Source organism: Haliotis rubra, unplaced genomic scaffold, assembly GCF_003918875.1.
Source record: "Haliotis rubra isolate DU_JTF1 unplaced genomic scaffold, ASM391887v1 Scf334, whole genome shotgun sequence".
Lineage (NCBI taxonomy): Eukaryota > Metazoa > Mollusca > Gastropoda > Lepetellida > Haliotidae > Haliotis > Haliotis rubra.
Window position 1 is genome coordinate 198,428 of NW_025767007.1, and position 27,307 is coordinate 225,734.

At 38.3% G+C, this 27,307-nt stretch overlaps 2 protein-coding genes and 1 long non-coding RNA gene across 3 annotated transcripts in view; 1 reads left to right on the forward strand and 2 right to left on the reverse strand.

Annotated features, from left to right (window-relative positions):
• LOC124284329 lies at window positions 1–20,697 on the reverse strand. The gene is made up of 3 exons (XR_006900531.1): window positions 20,687–20,697; window positions 10,156–10,159; window positions 1–180 (listed from the first exon to the last, which is right to left on the reverse strand). It is a non-coding gene; the product is annotated as an uncharacterized LOC124284329 (long non-coding RNA).
• Window positions 1–27,307, forward strand: part of LOC124284351 (alsin-like) — a 93,874-nt gene that overhangs the window by 24,414 nt on the left and 42,153 nt on the right.
• LOC124284327 overlaps window positions 1,127–27,307 on the reverse strand; it is a 31,001-nt gene continuing 4,820 nt past the window's right edge. Inside the window, 3 exon segments of the mRNA XM_046720409.1 lie at window positions 1,127–1,674; window positions 1,676–2,907; window positions 3,135–4,236. Coding sequence (XP_046576365.1) covers window positions 1,357–1,674; window positions 1,676–2,812 — 1,455 coding nt within the window. The 5' untranslated portion in view covers window positions 2,813–2,907; window positions 3,135–4,236 and the 3' untranslated portion in view covers window positions 1,127–1,356.

Genomic DNA, 27,307 nt, shown 5'->3' on the forward strand with positions numbered 1-27,307 from the left:
CTGTCAAATGTCCTATATACAATTCCTTCATCCACTGTACAATGTCCTCTATAGTACAATTCCTCCATTCACTGTCAAATGTCCTATATTGTACAATTCCTTCATCCACTGTACAATGTCCTCTATAGTACAATTCCTCCATTCACTGTCAAATGTCCTATATTGTACAATTCCTTCATTCTATCATTGAGTAATAATTAATGATGAAATTTTGTGTAAATCATTCCCAACTCCATGGTACAATAAGACTTTGAAACCAGTAGCTGCACAAGTCCTATATTGTACAATTCCTTCATTCTATCATGGAGTAATAATTAATGATGAAATTTTGTGTAAATCATTACTCCATGGTATAATAAGACTTTGAAACCAGTATGCTCTGTCAGCATAGTTAAAAATTAATTATGGAAGTCAAGGCATCCTTCTCATGGCATGCTGGGCAGGGTCACTTACTTTGTACATAAATTTTAGGGTGGGGGTCATTCACATTGTACATGCTTCTCCATGAAAATCATCATCAGCCCCACTAGCCATAAATGAATGGTCCCTTACTGATCCCTCTCAAGCCTGATCAGTTACACTTACTCTGTGGCAATGTCATTAATATAACCTTGAAAAGTCCTGGCGAATATTTTCATGTTCACAGTATTCAGGTGATAATTGTATCATACACAACCATGAACGTTTGTAGGTTTGAAAATATCCTCTGTAACCTTTCTATTGGTTTAATGGTAAGTCCTGTAGTTCCCATACCTTGCTTCCTCAAGGGCATGTTAACAGTCATACAGTTGCCATCTTCATCACTCACATAAAGCTGAGCTGACTTGATCCAAATATAAACAGATTGCTTTTCAGTTGTAAAACTGTCATGTCTGAAGTACAGAGATTCCCGATGAAACGTACATGTGTTCCCTGATACCACGCATCCATTGCCCTTGTATGAGACTTTGACACCGACTGACCTTCAATGTGACACTTTCAATCCATGAGGCATGTTGTCCTTCCAACCTGTTAGTGACTCACCATCATTATTGTGTGGGTGATCATTTTCTTTCTATGGACCTTGCTCGTCACTATATGGCTGAAATATTGCCGAGGTGATGTTAAATTCTAACTCACTCACTCACTCTATGGACCTTGCAGCCCTCCACAACTAGATACAGTACACCCTGTAAATCCCAATGGTAGTTTTCTCACCTTTGATAATAACATTGAACTTGGTTACAGTTTATTGTCCCTTGCATCCTCTCAACATTTTGAACAGCACTTATCCAGAATATGGTGTTTCCTTCCTGAAACTGTCCAGATAATTGTGGTTTCTCTTTAAGAACATTGGTCATTTGGGTAAGCTGGAGCCTAGTCCACTACAGATCCCATGAAGCAACACAACAAGCACTGACTTAAAGGAGTATTGGTGTACTTTGTCGTCACATTGATGGACTGAGAGCTTCGAGAAATGTGATCCGCCATAAGGGCAGGGCTCTTCTTTTGAGAGGCTGAGAAACATGGAAATCTTGTTGGTCGATTGAAAACAGGTACAAATTTCCGAGAGGCTGTCTTCTCAGCATATATGGGCTCAGCACAGGGACCCATCTCGATAGGGATTGAAAAAGACACCTTACCACCAGCAGGTCTCATTCTGATGTCAATGTCCAGAGTGTACGTGACTTTTAGATTTTTTACTGCCTGTCAGAAAGGATGAGATGAGATGAGTTTTTGTTGGAATGGTGACATCCAAAGTTTCTTCTTGAGGAGCATTTCTGCAGATTTCGGCAAGGATATAACATTCCCTCACTCCAGTCTCCTTCAGATTTACATGCTGCCGTAGTTTGCAAGTTATGTCTTTTATCTTCTGTGATGGTGGAATCTGGGATGAAATCTGAAGTCGAACGTCATCACCAGCAAGAAACACCGCTCGGTCTAGAGATAGTGTAAAGTTTGCTACACTGTTGGGTCCACATGATAAAATCACTTCTTCATCGTGGACTACAGGGGTCATAGCATTTGGGATCAAGTTAACATCAAAGGCTCTTTGAACAGTAAATATCTGTCTCTTGGACAAGAGTACTTTGACAGCATTGTTGACAGATACTATACTTCTAGTGGAGGAAGAGCCTATGTCATCACAGAGTCTTGCTTTTAAGTAGTAGCCAATGTCGGCGGAAAGTCCACTTGCTGTGTCCCGGAAGTGGAGAGAACTGGGGAGGTCCTTTGGCAGTTTGACCTTGAAAGTAGATACATAGTGCCCAGGGGTCAACACGGATGTCCATCTTGCATCAGACGTCCCAATCACATATGATCTTTTACACAGATATGTTTCCTTCTGTGTTTTTTGAACACCTTGTTTATTTTTCCTTATTGTCACGAAACCCTGACCTACCACTACCAGTTCTAGAAAACGGATCTCAATATTTTTGGTTATCTCCATGTGAATCGATCCATTAAGTTCTTCTCCGGGTCGAAGGATGTATTTCTCAGATTTTTCCAGTTCAATATCAAAGTAAGATATTGACTTCTCCTTCTTTTCTTTAAGATGTTTATGGAAGGTTGTAGAGGAATGCACCAATCTCCCACGAGGTCCTCGATATGTAGAACTGCTGGCCGACCGATCATTTCGGCTCACTGACATCCATGGTGACTGACGACTTTTGGGAGGGAGAGACTTTGTGGTGGCGTATTTCTGTCCCTGTTTCTTATGGGTGAAGCCCATAGACTTGGTGCCAATCACTGGTTTGTGGGAGATTGTGTGATGAAGGTTGTTAGCATAGCCATTGGTGTAGGCATGTCGCTTTTTGGTGGAGAGGTCGTTCATGATGCTGGACTCTTTCCAATCGTCCCACTGTCAACAATATTGTGTCTGCTATCTTTAGTGGATTCAGTGCTGCAGTTCCAGCAAGGTTCCAGTTGCTGAAAATATTGAACGGGAAATTATGAATGACTGGCACATCACATCCTAGTGGAACAATATCTTCAATTTGTGTCAAATTATCCGACAACCCTGTATCCTGACAACCTATCTGACAAATCTGTATCCAGTTAAAGCATAAAAGTACATGCTCCTAGATGTGACTCACTTGCTGCGGAATATCTCAAGGATCTGAACCACGTCTTTAGAAAGTTATCTAACAACTTACAGATTAATAAGGGCTGGGTTCTTGTGCACTTATTGTTGCCACCTCACGATCCACTGTTCAAATAGACTTTATAGCTGGTCCATGTCATAAAGGCTTACACCATTGCACCTATTGAAAGGGAACTGGAGCTCTTGCGACTTTCAATAGGTATATTTCTGTAACTTTTATGTATCAGGAAATCTGTCAATGTGATCATGTATGCTGACACTCCACAGCCCAATGTTTAAACATCATAATCACGGCACACTGTCTGGTGTGAGTTAAGTGGAGACTAAGTCTCACAGTTTGTCAGTAGTGTGGGAGGATATATGTCCACACAAATAAAGGAGAGTTCTCATCCTGATATTGCTGAACTAAAACCTTTCTAGTATGTCAAAAGCGACCATATTCCCTTGTGTCAGTCAGGGCTGGGGTATATAACTGTGTTATATAACTTCCAGTGAAATGTTATACAACACAGACAGTCTGGTTATCTCTTAACCAAGAACCTTCTAGCTTGTAGAACAATGTCAATATTCCCTTGAGTCTGGCGGCACTGTTGTATATATGATATAACTTACAGTTGCAATATCCTTCACAACACTCTCACCAAGGATCCAATATATTTATATAGTTTTGTACCTGTATTTGGGTGTCAGGCGGAATCACCAATCAGAATTGTATCCTTCACACTACAGAGAGTCTGTTAATAGTTCTGTATTCAACACTTGTTCACACAATATACACCAATACCACGATGATGGGGTGTTTCAGGTGAAAATCATATCCCATTTATCAGAATCTCTGCTGTGTATAAAATGGCTCTGTTCACTGATGCTTGAGAGTTTATAACGAGGTCACACCTGTATGGAGGTACAGTTGAATCCCCTGTACAGTTTCCTTCCTCTGTCTAGCTTGTACACTCTTGTCAGCATGAGATGACAACACTTTCAAACACCACCTCCACAAGTATCCCGAGCTGGCCTATCTATTTAGGGTGGACCTCATGTAAACGACCGCAGAGTAAGTTATTATTCATACACCCGTCTTGTCAGACCAGGGGGCTCTATGGTGCGTCACTTCGCCTCCGTACAGCTCCATTCACTGCCAGTCACATTTCACACTGAAATATACAAAGACGACCTGAGCATAAAAGCAATGCATGATCTTCACTGTTGTGCTTTAGCTGGTCGCACCACCAAGATTGGGACTGTCTTGTATATCTGACTTTAATGCACTTTGATTATATAAGCTGCTAAAAATCATTAAGATGCCCTTTTAGTATTGTAGTTTTAATTAACCAAAGTTTTTACTATGAATACACAATGCCATTTAAAAAATGGTCAAATGTAAAAGATGGGACTCAACCCAACAAAAAGTACTAGAATCTGTGCTTTACTGAAAAAGTGTAATCTCGAACATAATATGTGTTACAAAAGTTTTTACTAAATCCTAAGTTCCAAAATTGTTTTGACATGATAGTAATATGAAAAGAGCAGGTAAAAATAAACTTAAGTTTTTTTACACTCACGAAATCAATATTTTTTCATGTTTGTGAGGGTTTTTTTAAAGTGAGATCAGTGTAGGCTGTTTAGTCTGCTTCAAGAAAACTACTTTAGGCCAGGAGAAGAACAAAAGTCCATCGTAAAAATCAAACCAGTTAGTGACTATAATGATTTAATGAACTGATTTTATTGGGTAGCATCTGTTGTTTGAGTGGTATAGTCAGAGAACATACCATATATTACCGTAGTCAAAATGATAGTGTAAATGCCATCTTTTATGTAAAATGGATATTTGACTCTGTGATTCATGTTGTAGATTTAAATATTACACTTGCCCTGAAAAGAAAAACAGATGTCATTGACAGAATATATTTGTTATTTTTACCAGGTAATAGTCATGTTTGGTAGGAGTTCTGAATATCTGTGTCCATAGTGCCGTGGTAAGTCTAATTAAATGATAATGTGCAAGTTGAAAAGAATTATGAGTACTGGGCTAGATTAACATTGAGTTTCAGAAATAAGATACAGTTTAATTTAAATATTTAATTAAATATGTATAAATATTTTCTAGTGTCTGGGGTACAGTCTGGTATTCAGTCTGGTAAAGCATGGTTGAAGCATGACTCACTACAATTAGCATGGAAAATATGATATGACTGATGCAAGGTGATATGTTTTACCTGCTACCAGTGTGACTGTCATGTACACAGTGTGAAGTGGGGGTGGGGGTGTATGGATGGGAGGGACACAGAGATCACATTCATGCAGGATCTATGAACGATTTCACATCTATGGTGACATGAATACAAACACAATGCAAAATGGAGATGTTTGATGTTGTATAGAGATGTTTTATAGAGATCACTGAACCCTTGTTGAAGTCTACCAATGGGTAATAACCGAGATTGCTATGATTGTCAAGGGGACAAGACCACGAACCACAAGCACAAACAATGCAATGATAATGTTGGGAAAATGTCATCTTGAGCATGATGTCACATGGCGGATGATCCCATTTACAATTGACGCCTTTTACAATGTGTATGAAACCTGTGAAGGTCCGGGTTAGAATATTGATCATCAGTAACCATGCTTGTCATAAGAGGCGACTAACAGATCAGGTGGTCAGGCTCGCTGACTTGGTTGCCATATGTCATCGGTTCCCAATTGGCAGATCGATGCTCATGCTGATGATCACTGGATTGTCTGGTCCAGACTTGATTATTTACAGACCGCCGCCATACAGATGGAATATTGCTGAGTGCGGCGTAAAACTAAACTCACTCACTCACTCACCCAATGACTTGGAACTTGGTTCACAATATCAAGAACTAGATTTTGTGGCCCTGTACAATTGGTAGCTAGCAATCTATGCTGTCAATGTCATATGTCTGAATGGATTGAAGAAGCAGCTCAAATATTTAAAGTAACACCACGCTGCGTTGACAGGATCATAGGGTCAGACTCAGTGACTTGTTTGATAGGGGGTCATCATTGGTCATTATATCAATCACTGGATTGTCTGGCCCTTGGTGTGTGAAGCCCTTTCTGGTGTCCCCGCCGTGATATTTAAACCCCGCCATGATATTGCTAGAATATTGCTCTCTCTCGGCTAACAACTCTAAACTCTCTCTCACTCTCTCTCTCACTAACTCACTCAATCTCTCTCACTCACTCACTCACTCACTCTCACTCTCTCTCTTGCTCGCTCACTCACTCACCCTCTCTCTCTCTCTCACTCACTCACTCACTCTGGCCCTTGGTGTTATTGTGTATTAGAATTGGTAACTACAACCCATACTGTCTTAAAGAAGCAACTAATCGGATCATGCATCAGTCTCTGACAGGTTTGATAGTGTGTCATCATTGCTCATTACTTCAATCACTGGATTGTCTGGCCATTAGTGTGATCATGGATTACAATTGGTAACATCAGCCTATGTTGTCATATAAAGAAGCAACTAAATGGATCATGCATCTGACTCAGTGACTTGGTTGACAGGGTGTCATCTATGCTCTTTCTTCAATCACTGGATTATCTGGTCCAGACTCAAATATTAGTACTTACAGGCCACGACGGGGGCGATGAAGTAGCCTAGTGGTTAAAGCGTTCGCTCGTCACGCCGATTACCCGGGTTCGATTCCCCACATGGGTACAATGTGTGAAGCTCATTTCCGGTGTCACCCGCCGTGATATTGCTGGAATATTGCTTAAAGCGGCGTAAAACCATACTCACTCACTCACTCACTCACTCACTACAGGCCACGACCACTGTTGCTGGGTTGAACAATAAAGACACACACCCATCAAGCAGGAATGCTGCAGAGTCAGAGATGTTAGTGCCAAACCATCAAACACTTTGAAAACCAGGGATAGTGTACCAACGCTTCATGTTTAAAATACCCATCTTGTTTTGTTTCTACATCTCCAGGGGTTCTCCTCTCAGCCATTGATATCTTCACAGCATGATGTGTGACAGTAAGGGGACATTTGACACCTCAGCTAGTTTTCATACACTCAAGTCATAAACATATTTCAAGGGTTGTGATCTCCTGACTGACATTAAAAACTGTTTATTATAAAAAGTGAAACATGACTCACGACATGGCTATGTGATTTCTGTTATACACTTTCCATCAATGCCTCTGTACGTTGTAGCCTGTGCTTCCATCCTGAATGGGTTTTATTGTCAAATGGCAACTGTATGTAAAGTAGGTAACTATATATATGTTGTTGACAAGAATGAGCATTGTGAAATGTCTGTTTGAGACTGTCTCCTGTAATCATAGATCATACCACATCACATTAGTTGCTGATGAAAGGGATGAAGATACGATTGACTTAATGCTTTCAATTTTTTATAAACTTTTTTCTATTCTTTCAGTATGATATTTTGGTTGAGTCATGATTACTTATCAAGTCAGTTATCTATGGCCTGCTTGACACAAGTGCAATTATGTAAATGAAACTATATAGAACAGACAGAAGCGGAATCAGGATGATAGTTCAAAGCACTGTTAAACTGAAACACACTCACTCACTCACTCACTTCCTGTATAGAACCTAGTGTGACACTGACACGTCGGATGATTGCATCCTCATGCTTTAACGTTGTAATAGTGCTACGCTTTGATCTGTTTCATCATGGGTGTGTGTGTGTAATGTGTGCATTATACTTTTCTGTAATAGTGCTTAGTGAACTGTATACATTTTCTGAGATGCCAAATTTAATACACTTTTCTGAGATTAATTTAAGGCAGAAAACAAACAGAAAAACAATGGTCTTGGTGATCTAAATTAACACTATAATCCTTGCTCGCGGCTAACTGATGCACTGTTCTGTTGACGTGTACCCTCCTACCCTCCTACGTTAAAACGTACATTACCAGAAAAACAAAGGATAAACAATTTGATGACAGTTTACGTTCAGATTAAATATCGTCTCTAAATTATTTTGATTACATCTGTGATTAACATAAACCATGCAGGGCAGTATGAACGTTGCATTTCTACTACCAACGTTAGTTTAAATCAGTATCCAGATGAAGCTACCTAGTCACGCGACATTCCACGGATGCATTGATGGAATGTAAACATTGCGTACGTTGCCATGTCACTGTTAAATTGTGAGTCGAACTAAGACATTATATCCGTCGAAAAATATAACGGTAATTGTTTCCAGCAGTGATGTTAGCCGAGCAACACAACTGCAAACCAAGAAACAGGGTGCTACGGAATACTTTACTAATAGGAACTGTACGAGGCGAGGACAACTGGCATGCATCGTGACATCGGCTACCAAGGGTACCGGTACGTTTGATAACGAGGGGGCAGACAAGAATGGTGTAGTCACATCAATATAGTGTGACTTTATCGCCTGATAAAGTACTGTCGGCGCCTTTGATCTTTTAGCAAAGCATCTTAGAATGTGTATTTATGGTCAAACATTGTTGTGCCTACTTTGATGTGTCAAACTTACAGTTGTCTTGAAGTAAAAGTCCCAGCTGAAATGAGCATGTAAAAGACCATGGTATACACACCATGGTATACACACCATGGTGTACCATGGCTTATCCCATCTGGTAAATGGCACCACAGTTATCATGGTAAAATAAGACCATGGTCTACCATGGTCAACCATGGTAAAAAGAGACCATGGTATACCATGGATTACCATGGTAAAAAAGGACCAAGGTGTATCATGGATTTATAGTTCCTGTGTATCTCCTCTTGAATCAGGTGTTCACGTGGGCAGAACCTTAGGGAAGTGAGGTGAAATTGGGTTTAACGTCGTGCTTGATATTATTTCGCTCATATGACCGACGTGCATGTGTGTGTAAGTGTGTCTGCTTGTACTAGCCCAGCTGGTTTTATAGTGCTAGCCCACTGAGATACCATGCCGCAGTGAAGCATGAATACCCCACTCAGACACATTATACTGACTCCGAGCCGACCAGTCCTTCTTGTACCCATTAATGCCGAGCGCCAGGCAGGGACCAACAAGTACCATATTTTAACATCTTTTGGTATGACGCAGTCGGGAATCGAACCCGCGACCTTCCGCTCTCCGGGCGGACTCTCTAACCACTACACCATGGAGGCGGTCTGGCAAAATCTTGGATAACACAAAGCATCTATGTAAGCACCTTGACTCTTATGTACCAAATGCATCCATTAATATGTCATTGTGTTAAATAACTTTTCTTGTATATTGATAATCGCAGCAATTCATATGTTTGGGAGACAATGCTTACGTTGCATAATGGCACCAACTGTTTTTCCATATTCATGCTAGTAGTCGATAACTATTGACTGATCCATTTATTTAGAGAAACACTGTCTACCCAGTACAGAGCCTTGTGGTTGTTTCAGTGTATGCATTGGAATGACTGACAATGGATGACATATAGACTGGTCTCATGCTATGTCTGTGTGTCCCGACTCCATTTTTACAAAATATTTTATAGACATATTTTATGGATATATGTGGTAAATCTTGTTTTATTAGATTTCTGCAAGGCTGATCAAATACAGACTCACAGTTACATTGATTGACAGTTGTTGTATGAAACTGACATGACTGTCAAAAGTGCAAGCTGCTGAAGAACTTCCTGTAAATAGAAAGGATTGACAGATTTAGGGCATGTCTTTGAAAGATATTTTGACATTCTGTGGTCATATTGTCCTTAAGATATTTCTTAATTTTGTGCAGTTACCATGGTTACAGTGATGTTGCAAGGTTAACGAGTTAAAATGTGTTTCAGTGCCAAACCATTTATTTCTCACTGAAAGTATACAAATATTCAGATAGTTAAGTCTATCACCCAGTCACTTTCTAAGAAATCATAAGATTATTTATTTACAACTTTGTCTTTCTGTCGAAGTTATATCTCACTGTTGACAACTGCCAATAGGACATGGAGTAGGACATTTCTGTTTCTACGTGTCAGTGCAGTCTAATGACACTAGTCTTCTTAGCAAACCCTATAGAATATATAAAATAAAGAAGTTCAACTCAGGTCTAAAATTATTCGACCAGTCTTCTTTAGGTCTGAAATTAGTCTGTGTTCTGAACTCCATTGGATTTTATTTGTTATTTTGTATGTATTTTTATTACCCCCCGCCGCACGTTTAGAGCGAAGCGGGGGATATAGTATCAGGCTCCGTCCGTCCGTCCATCCGTACGTACGTACACGTACGAATTGGAATATCTTAAGAACCGTTGACTGGATTCTTTTCATATTTGATACCTAGGTTCATCACAGTAAAAGAAAGGTCCCAGTCAGGTCACAAGGGGACTTAAACGTTTTACCCTTGTCAGCGAGATATCTCAAGAACCTTTCACTGGATTTTCTTCATATTCAACACCAAGCTTTATCTAGGGAAGGCGCCGGGCCCAGTCAATTGGTGACCTTCACCTAATTTTCAAGGTCATGGCGACACTTTGAAGATTTCAGCATGTTAAGCTGCATGTACCTCAAGAACCGTTCACTGGATTTTCTTCATATTCGACATCAAGCTTCATCGAGAGAAGGCACAGGGCCCAGTCGATTTTGGTGACCTTCACTCAATTTTCAAGGTCACAGCGACACAGCGACACTTTACAGATTTACGTTAATCAGCTTGTGTAAATGGTTGAGTGAGTGAGTGAGTTTAGTTTTTCACCGCACTCAGCAATATTCCAGTTATATGGCGGTGGTCTGTAAATAATCGAGTCTGGACTAGAGAATCCAGTGATCAACAGCATGAGCATCGATCTGCACAATTGGGAACCGATGACATGTGTCAACCAAGTCAGCGAGCCTGACCACCCGATCCCGTTAGTTGCCTCTTAGGACAAGCATGGGTTGCTGAAGGTTCATTCTAACCCGGACCTTCACAGCTGCAAATGTTTAAAAGTGTACAGTAGACATTTTGTTCTGCACATTAACATACAACAATGAGAAAGAAGTGTTTGTAGTTTCATTACATCGATTATGTTGTTTTTGTATGCACACACTTACTTCATGTTGATGTCTGGAATAGACATCAGTTAGAAATAATCCAATGATGTTTTATTTGGTAAAATATTATTATTGTTTGTTAAGTTTATTTTCTTGATTTAGAGGTATCTTAACTCAATATTCAACACTTCATTCAAAATCATAATGTAAAACTAAGCATTTAAGCCTCTTTCCCTCTTCCATTTACGGGTCATGTTTTTAGTGAAATACTGCTACATGTCATATATAACAGAAATAACACCTTTACCGTATGAATTAGAATGTTCTTATTTCAGTTTAAGGTTTTTCAACCAACATTTACTGCAGCTGTAGATCAATATCAGCATCAGAGAATATCTAGATATCCTGAAATGGGCTTCACACATTGTATCCATGTAGGGAATCAAACCCGGGTCTTTGGCGTGATGAGCAAACACTTTAACCACTAGGCTACCCCACCACCCCTTGAGCCATAGAGGGATGCCACTTCCAAATGAAGCTATGGTGGCAGTTCAGTGTAGGGTATTATGATAAAATGGCAATATATAAACATGGATGCAATTATTTTATGTTATTTTCTTGATATGTTGATGAGCCTGCATTAAATTTGCAAATGTCTGCACTAAGGTTACATGAAAAATATGGTTATGTGAACTTTATGTTATAGTTTTGCTTCAGTTATTATTTCATGAATCTTTCTCACAAAATCAACTTCAATTAAACACTGAAAATGATTTTTCTTGTTTCCGCCCCTGTATTTTGACATAACTTGTTTTAGCTGAATTTCCTAGAAACTGCTTGGTGTATATAAATTTGTCAGATGTGAGATTTCATGAGAAATCTGGTATAGCGCACAATAAAATAACTGTACGCCAGTCACGATGTTCATATGAACTTGTCAATGTGTTATGTGTCCATATATGTCTCTTAAAGGATTATGAATACTAATTTTCCTTGACATTGACGCAGTTTGCTGCAGACAGAAGCAGGTGGAGCAGGAGTTTAAGGGAGACTTAATGATTGCTTCATACAGTTTGGGAGTACTGAACAATAGTGATTTGTGGTTATGCTATGGCCATTAAGAACATAATAGCATAGAGCAGACATGATCATAATAATTGTGATATGTTTATGGCAGGTTAAGTGTTTTTCTAAGCCCTTCAGATACCTTTCATTAAATGTGATTTCATTTGCAATCTTTGTACTTGGAATAGTTTATGAAAAGCTGTACCTTATGGAAAACCCTTGGGAAATTGTTATTCCCAAAGTGCCTAATGGGACAGCTTTTTGCTCAGCCATATACTTAACACATATGTTCACCATGTTGTTGTGTACACTCAGAAATGCACAGAATATTGGAGAATTCTATCAAGTTACTACTCATAATTTGGGGGGGTGTCATTATTTGTGATTTATGCTTTGTGTGAGAAGTGTGGGGTTTCTTATTCCTTCTTTATGATAATGAGTCTGGGCCAGACAGTTATAAAGCCAGTGACAAGAAACCAACAAAACAAATATGGGGATTTAACAGCGATTTAACCGAATCCACAGTATCGCGAAGAGTGTTATTGCAAGGGATGACTGTATTTCATAGTTCTTTTACCACCCACAGCCTCTGAGAGTTTCGGCTGTTGTGCCTAGTCATGAATTATATGAAAAATACTGAGTGTTTGTTGAAGTGTAAATCTTGTTGAGGTCTGAAGGCTGCTCCATCTCATTATGGAATCATGATTTTTTGTAATGTTCCGCTGTTGATGTTCAATTTTCAATGTTTACAAATCATTTAATAGTACGTTTGAGGCATGCAGAGTCTATTTTGCTCATATTTTAGGCTTCATTGTCCAGTTTTTTAAATATTCACACTTCAAACAAACATGGTGAATAGGTATCTCATAGACTAACATCAAGTTTCTGAAATGACAATATTTTACAGAAAAAACGGTTACTAAAATAAAATCATAAAATATAATGAAAAGTAGCCCAGAGACTTTCTTCATGACTTGAAACTGTGCTAATCTAGACTTACCACATATTCTAAGACTATATTTGTTTCAGGGTCTATATGACAGAGTAGGTATCTGGTATTCTGTAGGTGTACCCTTTAGACAAAGAAACATTTAAACTTAGGAACATTTAGATCATTTGTTACTAGGGCTGCGCAATATAACCGGTTTACTGGTATTTACGGTTCAGACATGAAAAGCGATCGTATTGCCATACGCTGATCTAAAACCGGTATTTTGACTTGCATTCGGAAAACTTCGTAACACTCGGAAATCTTTGGATATGTCCTTGTTTCATTTGTGCCAAATATTATTCACATTTTTATTTTATCATGATTAAAAGTTGTTATTAAAGCTTAATCAAGCCTAGTGATTTTGTTGGGTTTTGCTCTATAAATCAAGAATTAACTTCGATTATAAGTAGTTTTTTGTTTAAAAATACTTCATGCAATATATTGCAATACATATCGCAATACATGCTTCGCATCGCATTATATCGCAATATGAAAATTCTCTGCAATACCCACCCTATTTGTTACTATAGTTTAGGCTACTGGGGCAGAACATTGTTCAGACAGTCTTTGCTTCCCCAGTTACACATTTATTTGGGTTATATGAAAAATACTGAGTGGGTGTTGAAGTGTAAGATCTTGTTGAGGTCTGGAAGGCTGCTCCATCTCATTATGGAATCATGTTTTTGTAATGTTCCACTGTTGATGTTCAATTTTCAATGTTTACAAATCATTTTAATAGTATGCGTTTGAGGCATGCAGAGTCTATTTTGCTCATATTTTAGGCTTCATTGTCCAGTTTTTTAAATATTCACACTTCAAACAAACATGGTGAATAGGTATCTCATAGACTAACATCAAGTTTCTGAAATGACAATATTTTACAGAAAAAACGGTTACTAAAATAAAATCATAAAATATAATGAAAAGTAGCCCAGAGACTTTCTTCATGACTTGAAACTGTGCTAATCTAGACTTACCACATATTCTAAGACTATATTTGTTTCAGGGTCTATATGACAGAGTAGGTATCTGGTATTCTGTAGGTGTACCCTTTAGACAAAGAAACATTTAAACTTAGGAACATTTAGATCATTTGTTACTAGGGCTGCGCAATATAACCGGTTTACTGGTATTTACCGGTTCAGACATGAAAACGATACGTATTGCCATACGCTGATCTAAAACCGGTATTTTGACTTGCATTGAGAAAACTTCGTAACACTCGGAAATCTTCGGATATGTCCTTGTTTCATTTGTGCCAAATATTATTCACATTTTTATTTTATCATGATTAAAAGTTGTTATTAAAGCTTAATCAAGCCTAGTGATTTTGTTGGGGTTTTGCTCTATAAATCAAGAATTAACTCGATTATAAGTAGTTTTTTGTTTAAAAATACTTCATGCAATATATTGCAATACATATCGCAATACATGCTTTCGCATCGCAATATATCGCAATATGAAAATTCTCTGCAATACCCACCCCTATTTGTTACTATAGTTTAGGCTACTGGGGCAGAACATTGTTCAGACAGTATTTGCTTCCCCCAGTTACACATTTATTTGGGTAGTCATTACTCCTTTTGTACACTTACACTCAAATGTCAGGATCACAGCACTTACTGTCAAAGCAGTCTTTCATAGTAGCCTTCCATCAACTGAAATTGATGTAAATGAGAAAAGAAATGGGCCTTCACAGACACACCTCTAAAGTAAGTTAGAGTAATCTTTTCAGATTCATCAACCATTTTGACAAGGCCCCTCATTATATTCCATTATTAGTTACTGGTGTGTGATTGTTATCTTGGGACTGTCTTCACTTCAGTGGTCATAATTACAGGGTGTCCTGGGTCTGTCTCTGAAAATATGTATTTCTGATAGAAGCAAATAACTCCATTTAACGGAGCCCTTGTGAGTTCAGAGATTCAAAACCTGAGGAAATCTGGACTTGAAGTTGCTTCATTTAGGGTTTTCTTTAAGCATTGCAGAAAGGGTTTTGCGGAAGAGAACATAATCGTTCAGGGACTGTGGTTTGTTTCTTTGTTGTTTAAGGCCACACTCAGCAATATTGCAGCTATATGGTGGCAGTCTGTAAATAATAAAGTCTGGACCAGACAATCCAGTGATCAACATCCTAAGCATTGATCTACGCAATTGGGATATGATGACGTGTGTCAACCAAGTCAGCAAGCCTGACCACCCAAACCCGTTAGTCGCCTCTTATGACAAGCATGGGTTACTAAAGATCAATTCTAACCAGGATCTTCATGGGTAGCAGTGACTGTGATACAGATTAGGTCTTTTTCAATGGTTTTTATTCCAGGAGAACTTTTGACATAAGGTAATGACGAGAAGCCTTAACCTACCTGTTCCATGTTGAACACAATGCTAGCATATTGAAATAATGGTTAGACCATTCTCTCTCTCTGTCTCTCTCTCTCTCTGTCTCTCTCTGTCTCTCTCTGTCTCTCTGTCTCTCTCTCTGTCTCTCTCTCTCTCTCTCTCTCTCTCTCTCTCTCTCTCTCTCTCTCTCTCTCTCTCTCTCTCTCTCTCTCTCTCTCTCTCTCTCTCTCTCTCTCTCTCTCTCTCTCTCTCTCTCTCTCTCTCTCTCTCTCTCTCTCTCTCTCTCTCTAGGTTAATGTATGTCTGATCAGTTGATACTGAACAAAGCTTAGTTCATAATTCAGGCGTTATTCAACGTTGGCAATGGTTTTGCCAACATTGCCAACGTTGGGCCAACGTCCGCCTTGCTATCTGGGGTGTGATCGCTGTGTAAAAAATTCCTGTCATTAAACTATGCTTTGCTTTAGAGAAGTATCATCATGTTATCATTAGGCCCCCCAAAATATATGTCCGTTTCCTATTACATGCTTTTTAAAAATAGGGTAGGTGGGTTGGTTTTATCTTTTTTCTTTTTACTTTTTTTTTTTATTTCTTAGTGGCACCAGGTGGGCACCTGAGGTCTTCAAGAGGACCATGTCATGTAGTGATAATGCCTTATGATGAGACATTGAAAGATTTCTACATCAAATCATTATTTATGTTATTTATTTGCAGATTTGGTCAGTGAGGACCCATTATGCCAATTCAATGCAATCCATTTTTGCCCTACATACACTGAAAAACATGAAAATATCATACTCGATTTGGATGAAAATGATGAGTTGAAATGCACTCCAGTCATGTTATTGCCTTGGTTAAAAAAAGATTTAGGGTCTGGGTCTGGGTGGGTGGGTGGGGGGTGTTGTTTAAGGATAGGGTCGGTCAGGTTACCGGAAACAGACATTTTTTAAAAAAAATTTGGGGGGAGCTACTACAGTAGCTGTGTGATCATACTGAGTGGACGCGCGACTGGTGATTGAATAACATCACGCTAACATACGAGATTAGAGTGCTGTTCTGTTTATAACATGGACGACCTACAGAGATGATGAATGATGTAAAAATGAAAACTGATTGATTGTCAATCAATAAATATTGAATTGAAAATGCTGAAATCCTACAATACCTGTTCTAACAGCATTCCGCCAGTAACCCGTAGGTCCTGTTTCTACAGTTAGGATCTGTCAGTGAATGTTGTGCCCCAGCTTATATAGCACAGAGATTAATTTGTCAGTTTAGACGGGAAACATTTTATCACCAGGAACACCTAGACACCTTGACCACACCCTCCCCCCACCCACTCAGTGAGCTGACAATCGGCCTCAGGTTCCAGGGTCAAAAGAACAAGTCAGGTATTTGGTTGGTACATGCATGAATTAACAGAGGCTTATTGTGTGTCTTGAGGAGGGGGAAATGTTTGTGTAGAAACATACATTAATTGTTTGTCCTGTCACCATGGTAGAAGTGTATCATGCTGAGAAATGTCTGTATTTGAAGGTTTTCACTGTGATTTTTATGGACCTGCTTTGATCCAGTTATTGGGCCTCAAGTCTGCTACCAGTGTCTGTACAAAAGTCATAAATCGGAATTAATAATTTTGCAATTCATTTTGTTATAGTAATCACAAATGCTATTGTGTTGTAACTTTTGTGGATAACAAATAAGAATAAAAGGCTTGTTGTTTTACTTTTTTTTTGCTGTTACATTGAATGTGTTGGCTGTCCTGTTGAAATTTCTCCTGTCTCAGCTGTGAAAGTATGTTGAAAGGGAAATGTCATCTAATTGTTAACTGGGAAAATGCTTCGGATGCACTAGGGCTGGGATGGGTCCATATTTTACCCGGGTACCCCACCCTCTATTACCCAACCCGACCCGGATACCTGTTATTTGATGCAGATGTCTGTGTTCCTGGGTCTTTTACATGTAAACAAAAAACTACTTTGCATACTTACAACCTATGTTACACGTGGCATGCTTAGTTGTCGACAGCTGATATCTTGTGAGTTTTCAGTGCAAGTTTTGTTCACAATCTCGGACATAAAACAACAATCTTATAATAACAAACAATAAAATAATAACAAACATGTTCAATTAATTTTACATTTTTTAGTCACATGATTAAAACCATTCTCTTCCCACAGAGGTTACTCCTGTCATATCTTCCTACATAACCTCTGTTCTAATACGGCCATATTTCCCGGTCCTCGTAAAATCCCCTAGCGGCAAAAGATCGCAACACGAATTATCTCCCATCTTTCTATCCAATCAGAACACGTGTTACATCGACTTAGATTCAATTTGACTAACACAAGCAAATGCGGGGCCACAAATATCCCCCATCTGCCGGGGAATTGCGTTGATGTTACACACAAGACGTTTAATGGCTAGCTTGTCCGTTGTCAACGAGGGCGATGGAGACGCCATTGATACGCCATTACATGACTGAGTTCTGTCTAGAAGAAACGTTTGAGCATCGCGCTCGGGAAGAGGTTCTAGTTTTCCCGAAGCATACGGAAATTACCGAGGCCTTGCGAATGATCACTTTTGAAACAACGTCGCTGATTGCACAACTAAATCGGCTTGTCTCCAATCACGAGCCTTGAACGCTGACACCAAGAAAGGGTCGTATTAGAACAGAGGTTATGTAGGAAGATATGACAGGAGTAACCTCTGTGGGAAGAGAATGGATTAAAACGGGTCCGGGTAATATGATGGGTACCCGGGTCCAACTCTTTGGCCACCCGTCCTGGGTATCCGGGTTATCTGTCCCAGCCCAAGGATGAACCAAACCACGAAGAATGGGAAAAAGTTTGTATTATCACTTTTCCATGAGTAAATTTAAGTTTGTTTCATTTTTAATTAGTGGTTGCAGTATTTGCAGTATTTGTGATTGAAAATATATAATAAAAGTACATGATTCCCAAAAATTAATTTTCACAAACCTTCATGGCAGCTACACAAGATCCAAACTGAGTTCTAGCAAGATCAGATCGGGTAGTTCGAACACTCATCTCCAAAAGGGAGTATCCCATTAGCAACCTGTGATGTCTGTAAACGACAGGGTGGTCAAATTGGATGCTTTGGTCAGTAGCCTGTCATCATACCCTGATAGTGTGGAATTTTGCTTACATGTAGATTGCCATCATAAGAAATAATTCAGAATTATAGCAAAAAAATTAAAAAAAATAAATAAAAATATACCATGATCTGAGGTTTTATTTGTCCTTTGTTGGAAATAGTGGATGTCCTTTAATACAGAATTCATCTGATCCTTTCACAGACAACAACTTCATATTTTGATGCAGTAACAGAAAAAGATCCTGAATCTCAAGCAAAACTGATTGTCTATGAAGTTCTGTTAGTGAGGGAGAGCAAAAGGGTTTGATCCGTAGTCGCGTCGTACCAAAAGACGTTAAAATATGGTACTTGATGGTCCAAGCTTGGACTGGTCGGCTCTGAGTCAGTATACTATGTCTGAGTGGTGTATTCATGCTAAACTGTGGCATTGTATCTCAGTGAGCTAGCACTATAAAATCAGCTTAAGTCTGGGCTAGTACAAGCAGCCACACATACACATACACACGCATGCTCGTCGTCATATGAGCAAAATATTCTCAAGTACAACGTTAACTTCCATTTCACCTCATCTCTGTCAGTGAGAACATAGTTCGTAGCATAATGTGTATAGCAGTACTTGATTGCCCACAGTACTGACAGGAACCTCTTTAGACCATATTGGGTTTTCAACACAGACTGATCCTGTTTGTGCAACTGGTATAGAAGGGTTGACCTCTAGAAAGGTCCATGATAATTGATGAAAGACAGCTATATCAGCAAGAGAACCTGAGTTTCTCAAAGGGTATCAGTTGCAAACATGTAACTGCTTTAGTAATACCTGTCTACATAATCTTTTGTCAGCCTCGAAATATAGTTTGTGAAGACGAGTATCTCTTTCTTCAGAGTTGCATTCAGTGGAGAACTGAGCAAACATAGCCCAGTCGTTCTGTGTGTCTGTAACGTCATTTGAGGGGACACCCTCTTTCTTACAAGTCTTGGTTGAAGATGAAAAAAATGGCCTGAGTAGTGAAAAAGAAAATAAAACGTTCTATGGATGTATTTAATCTGAAATGTGTTTGTACATCTGTATAGCAAGCTGTACGAGGTGTGAAGTGTTTGTGATCAATCTGCTATGGACTGGGGTGACATGTGACAACTGATTGTGACAAGTGACGATATCGTTGCCGATTTTCTCATGGGAACTTCCACTCCTTACCCAGCTTTTAGTTCGCAATATTTTTGTTGGCATTAATATTGTCTTGGTTTTCTTATAGGTAAAACATTCTATGTCCAAATGATGAAGTATGACTTTGTGTTGTTATAATGGAACGAGGAAATGTGTCTTGTCATGAGTCCAACATTTCTCCTATGGCTGTAGATGGTCTGTGATGGAGATGCTTTTTACCTTTGAGTGGTATTATGTATATATGCAATCGTATGAATATTTCAGTCTTAATAGAAGTGAGTGAGTGAGTTGAGTTTAATGCTGCTTGTAGCATATTCCAGCAATATCACATGGGGGACGCTAGAAATGGGCTTCACACATTGTACCCATGTTGAGAATTGAACCTTGGTCATTGACGTGACAAGCGAACGCTTTAACCACTAGGCTACCCCACCTCTCATCTTATCAGGAAAACTTAGCAACAAAATGTCTCATATTAAAGAAGAAGAGCTCACCAGTGCTCTGAGATCTTTTCAGAGGTTGGTACCCTGAATATTATATTGGGTGGTCCCAGCTTCAAATGAGGTTCTTCAGTGCTTGTTATAAAGAGACCAGATTATATGCCATAAATCTCAGAGATGGTAAGAAAGCCCATATTAGTGGAACATTGAAGCAGCACAATTGACAACTTGCCTTCCCAACTCAAGCACATGAATGCCCAGCCCAAAGTATATGGATTCACTTTGTCATTCAAATGTTATGTCATAAAAATAGGTCTGTTTGCTGAATGTGAAGTTCAGGCAATAGCCAACATCTTGGCAGAACAATGGCTTCTACGTTTTGTATATTTGATGGGTTTTTTGTTCACCTTGACTTATACTGTGAATGAATCAGTCAGAGCTTGCCCCACTAAGAAAGCTCTGACTCAGCCAATCGTTTTACATTGACTTATTATAGGTAAAACATTCTATGTCCAAATGATGCAGTATGACTTTGTGTTGTTATAATGGAACGAGGAAATGTGTCTTGTCATGAATCCAACATTTCTCCTATGGCTGTAGATGGTCTGTGATGGAGATGCTTTTAACCTTTGAGTGGTATTATGTATATATGCAATCGTATGAATATTTCAGTCTTAATAGAAGTGAGTGAGTGAGTTGAGTTTAATGCTGCTTGTAGCATATTCCAGCAATATCACATGGGGGACGCTAGAAATGGACTTCACACATTGTACCCATGTTGAGAATTGAACCTTGGTCATTGACGTGACAAGCGAACGCTTTAACCACTAGGCTACCCCACCTCTCATCTTATCAGGAAAACTTAGCAACAAAATGTCTCATATTAAAGAAGAAGAGCTCACCAGTGCTCTGAGATCTTTTCAGAGGTTGGTACCCTGAATATTATATTGGGTGGTCCCAGCTTCAAATGAGGTTCTTCAGTGCTTGTTATAAAGAGACCAGATTATATGCCATAAATCTCCAAGATGGTAAGAAAGGCCATATTAGTGGAACATTGAAGCAGCACAATTGAGAACTTGCCTTCCCAACTCAAGCACATGAATGCCCAGCCCAAAGTATATGGATTCACTTTGTCATTCAAATGTTATATCATAAAAATAGGTCTGTTTGCTGAATGTGAAGTTCAGGCAATAGCCAACGTCTTGGCAGAACAATGGCTTCTACGTTTTGTATATTTGATGGTGTTTTTGTTCACCTTGACTTATACTGTGAATGAATCAGTCAGAGCTTGCCCCACTAAGAGAGCTCTGACTCAGCCAATTATTTTACATTGACTTATTATGGTTGTAGAGCTTTCTCCCTTTGCAGAATAGGCAACTTGTCCAGCACCATAATAGAACATCTGATTGTAATGAAACCATGAAATCATGAAACCATTCCAGATGGTCAAATATGAAATAAAAGCAAAAAAAACCCATGTCCACATCCTTACAAAATCACTGCTAAAAGCAGAGCTGATTGTACAATTCTGTCTATATATATGAACACATGTTTGTTTGTTTGTTTGTCAAATAATATTTTACTTAGCGTGAGCATAAGTAACTTAATTTCTTGAACAGAGGTATTTATTGTGTTTCAACATGTTTCAACGCCCCAATGATAGTCTATAGGACCTGTACTGGACTCAAGTAAGACTTTTGTCAATCAGGTGCTACATTGTCAGCTACAACATTTCATTTATGCTGGACCACATATTAATGTAGCCTAAGACCCTCTCGTTCAGCCTTTCATTGCTGTTCTTAAAGCAAATCACAAGCTTTTGAATGAAGATTACACCACACAACTGCTAAAGCTGTCTGACCAGGTTGGGCCTTTGAGAACCAACTGACCACAGACTTGTGATCACATTCCAATGTCGATTGATATGCTCAAACTGACGTCAGGGTGAGACCATGGAATGCGAGGGTACAAATGAGGGACTGTACCCATGCGAGCATTGTATAGTTTTGAGTACCAGTCCACTACATAGTGAATAGGCTTCTTCAGTTGTGAAGAATACATACCAGAGGTATGAAATAAAGGAATGGCTATGTTCAATTTAGAACTATACATATACCCAAAATAGCCAGAGATTAATTGTAGAAGGAACATTTCAGGTTACCATGTTCAGTGGCTTAATTTGTTGTGTATTATCGTACAAAATTGGCTTCTACAAAGCAGACAAGAGACACTTGTCCATTTTGTGGAAGCCATGGTTGCTGTGTTGGTTAGATAACCCGACTTTGTGTTTTCAAGACTACCAGTTGTCCTTTGATGGGACTTTAACCCAACATCCATCTGTTTTGTGAGAAGCCATGGATGCTGTGTTGGTTAGACAATAACCGACTTTGTGTTTTGGCACTCAGCGCCCATTCTAGGTGCCATTGACTCTGAGGTTGTCATCACCTCGCACGACCTCTAACAAATCTTTGCATCCCATTTCTTGGTTTGCAGTTTAACACCAACATTACGTTTAAAGTTAAAATGTGTCAATTCAGCTCACAATTTTCAGCAACAAGTAACGTCTGTACTTTAACTCAGAAAGTGTAATAGTTCTGAAGTGTGTTTTATTAACTATACATGGTGGCATATGTTACAGATCACATAGGTAAGACCAGGTGATCATCTATGAGATAATGGCCACAATCAAATTGCAGCATACTGCTTTGCTGACTATTGTGACATCATCTGTTATTATGATGTCACAATGACATGACATCACTATTGCATCTGTAACTGAACCTGGTGAACTACTTTTACTCTCAAGACACTGGTGTTCATTGTTTACAAACTACAAACGTTATACCTCTTGTATTTTGCAATGTGGTCCAGAGACATGTTTTAACCTAGGTTGTTGTTTTTTTGTTTAAAATGTTTAACTCCACTCTCAGTAATATTCCAGCTATACGGCGGCGGCTATCTGTAAATAATTAAGTCTGCACCAGACAATCCAGTGATCAACATCATTAGCATCGACCTATGCAATTGGGATACGATGACGTGTGTCAACCAAGTCAGCGACCCTCACCACCAAATCCTGTTAGTCGCCTCTTACGACAAGCATGGGTTGCTGAAGTTTGGTCAGCACGGACAGTGGTATTAAAATGTAACAGACAAAGGGCTGGATATTGTAATGAAAACAAGTGTTAGGAGTAGGATGGGAAATTATGAAGATTATACTGGTGGATGTCTAATTATGTCATGGACATTTAAATGTAGAGCTCAACATTTAAGGTGCAGGATAACTATAGTGTTATCCTGGTGGAGGCATATACTGGTGGACCAAGTGGACATGATAAATGCGAGCTCAACATTTTAAGTGACTATAACTATAAATAACAAAATGAAACCTTTGTCACCCATTGACTGATGTGTTCTACACCAAAGATAAATTCACAGCTACCAAAATGGAAAGAGTATTGAAATATTACGAATGTATAACACATGCAAGTCACCCCTTATATAATAAACATCTTTTTGTCATTACAAAGAAGAACAATATTAATATTATTCATGTCCTGACTTGTCTTGACTTATTGATAAAGGTTTCCTTTTTAATTCATGTTGCGATGTATCAACCCCTGATTGTTATTGCTACGTTCTGCCTAGACAGGTTGTGCCTCATTCCACTGAAGTGCCAGGTTGACAGGGTCTGTGCAGCATGGGTGGGGGCATTGATTGGAGACTTAAGTATCTATGGGGGATCCAGATCTGGACATATTGATATATCTGTTATTCATAAAACTGGTTTGTCATTTTGTCATTTCAAAAGAATAGAGACTTTCAGTTAATAAATATGATGCTGCATTTGAATTTGGATAATACCGGTACTTTAAATGTTTTAAATTGAATTTTCTACCTTTCCATCATCCATCTTAACATGTTATTTGTTTACTGCAAACAAATTTTGCTCTGTGGCAAAATGATAAGTGTACTACTCTGCATAGTTGTTCTCTTCACTGCAGGGTACTTGTGTACTTGCACATGCGTAGTAATATGTTTTCTTTGTTTCTAAGTGCACTATTTCTCATCTCTCAGGTAGCACTGTGAGCTGCCATCAGACAGCAAGTTATCATCCATCTTAACCATGACAGTACCAAAGAGTATAAATGTATCTGTGACAGTGAATTATTGATAAGTATCAGTTCTCATTAATTTGTATCAGTACGGCATCGACAACAAAAATAACAATACATTAGTATCAAGATATGCATTGACATCCTCTTGCACAGCCACCTATCTGAGAAGTAGATCCACTTTGAGTGACGGTTCTTGCTGGATGGTTCATTCAGATGTTTATATTCTCATTCTTAACACATGCTTTGCAACATCTGAAGGTTTGTCACAAAACTGTGGAAGGAGAAAAAAAATTAAATGTTCCAATTTGTATGAAAGATATTTGGGTGTTAATTATTCAAGAAAAGAATTAAGGAATTGTGGGAGATAGCCATTATACAAGATAGGTCATGCACTTCCAGTCTTATAAAAATGTTTTGTTTTCATCTCCTGAGATTAAAGAGTATATCTGCCTCATGTATATAATAGGTATCTACATACGTTTTATGTATATAACAGTGAAGCTGGTAAACATGGGTGTGTGATGGTTCATGTTATGTAGCCAGTGCAATAAAGACGCATCCTTCAATGTCAGTCTGTTATGTCATAACAGCCCTATTATGATAATACGTAACAGGTTTGGGGCACTCCTTAAAATGGGCAAGATTAGAAATAACAGGACCTGTGCTAATGTGTTAAGGAAACGCCCATGCGGCATGCACCCGTCCCAGTTGATTAATGTGAATACTGGGTAACAAATATGAATATTGGGTAATAAATGTGAATATTGGGTGATTAATGTGAATAATGGGTAACAAATATGAATATTGGGTAATAAATGTGAATATTGGGTGATTAATGTGAATACTGGGTAACAAATATGAATATTGGGTAATAAATGTGAATATTGGGTGATTTATGTGAATACTGGGTAACAAATATGAATATTGGTAATGAATGTGAATATTAGGTAATGAATATGAATATTGGGTAATGAATGTGAATATTAGGTAATGAATATGAATATTGGGTAACAAATATGAATATTGGTAATGAATATGAATATTGGGTAACAAATATGAATATTGGGTAACAAATATGAATATTGGGTAACAAATATGAATATTAGGTAATGAATATGAATATTGGGTAATGAATATGAATATTAGGTAATGAATATGAATATTGGGTAACAAATATGAATATTGGTAATGAATATGAATATTGGGTAACAAATATGAATATTGGGTAATGAATGTGAATATTAGGTAATGAATATGAATATTGGTAACAAATATGAATATTGGGTAAAAATATGAATATTGGGTAATGTGAATACTGAATATTGGTAACAAATATGAATATTTGGTAACAAATATGAATATTGGTAATGAATGTGAATATTGGTAATGAATGGAATATTGAATATGAATATTGGGTAACAAATATGAATATTGGTAATGAATGTGAATATTTGGTATTGAATATGAATCTTGGGTAACAAATATGAATATTGGTAATGAATGTGAATATTGGGTAACAAATACAGTCACAAGTCAGCAGTTGATGTAGCGTTCATTACATTCAGTGAAACAATAACAAACTAAATTCTTTTACATGTCTTGACCATGTTGATATACTATGACCATTCATCAGTGAAAACAGTGCTGTCAAACTGAATGTAGAAGAGTGTTGACAATTATCATGTCTGGCTTTCCATATTCCATTTTGAATATCTCGCTTTAAAAAATAACATTGAAATTCAAGTAAAAACTCGGCTTTTTAAAATACAAGTGATTGCAAATAAACGAACTGAATTCATGAAGGGATACGGTTTGAATATGCAAGTGAATCGAAACAGCCCTAATATTGCTTGTTAAGAGTGGATTGAAATGGGAATTTTATGAGGCTGGGCTCTGTGACTTTGCATCACTTTATAATGCATGGTTTGGTGTGATCTGGGTTTTACGAGATGGAGAATTTTGTATCTGGTATGCACAAACTTACAGAGTGGACACAGAAAACACATATAATGTGTTCCGTGGGATACACAATAATGTTCATTGTACCAAATTGTGGACATGAAATATTGCAATTGAAATAATTACCAATGTTAATCAGTACACTCCATCACTTCAATACTTTACAGTAACTGTATATTTGTGTATGGGCCTTTGAAATTAGTAATTAAGGATCATCAGGACCCTAGTCTGGTAGGGACGGTTGGGTAGCGTAGTGGTTAAAGCGTTCACTCGTCACGCTGAAGACCTGGGTTTGATTCCCCACATGGGTACAATGTGTGAAGCCCATTTCTGGTGTCCCCCATCGTGATATTGCTGGAATATTGCTAAAAACAGCATAAAACCATTCTCATTCTTCCTTAATTCCATACTCCTTCCCTGCTTAGACTGTCAATCAATCAAAGTTACAAAAAAGGTTTAGGTAACATTCAAACAAATCCTCTAGACCTATTACCCTGGTACATAGAGAATCTCACCCGAGTGTCTTTTGATATGAAATATATCACCACGAGTTGATAAAGTTACAAATATCCGAGGCATGCTGAGGATATTTTTACTTTTATCAACGAGTGTTGATATATTCATATCAGAAGACATGAAGGTGGGATTCTATTTATCATAAAAAATCACTTTTCATTAGTTTTCAATGAAAAATGTACATCTCTGAACACGGTTCTGCCATTAGACTTGCAGTGCAGCGATGTCATAGCATTGTGACATCATCAAGTTCATGATGTCATAACCTTGTCAGGGCATTGTACAAAATCTACTGTCAAAATGATATCTCCTAGGAGATATTGTTTGATCTCACACAAGCAGTATCTCCTGTGGAACACAGTTTTGGATGATAAACTGTTTTCACTACATTTCTCCCACCTTAAATTCAGCTCTATCTGGTGTAGAGCCAGTTTAGCCCAGTTTACAACAGCCTAGCGTTGTCATAACAGCTGCTCTTGTATGCTGCAAAACACATATTGTTTAATGTTCAAGTTGTCTTGTTTCCTGCCA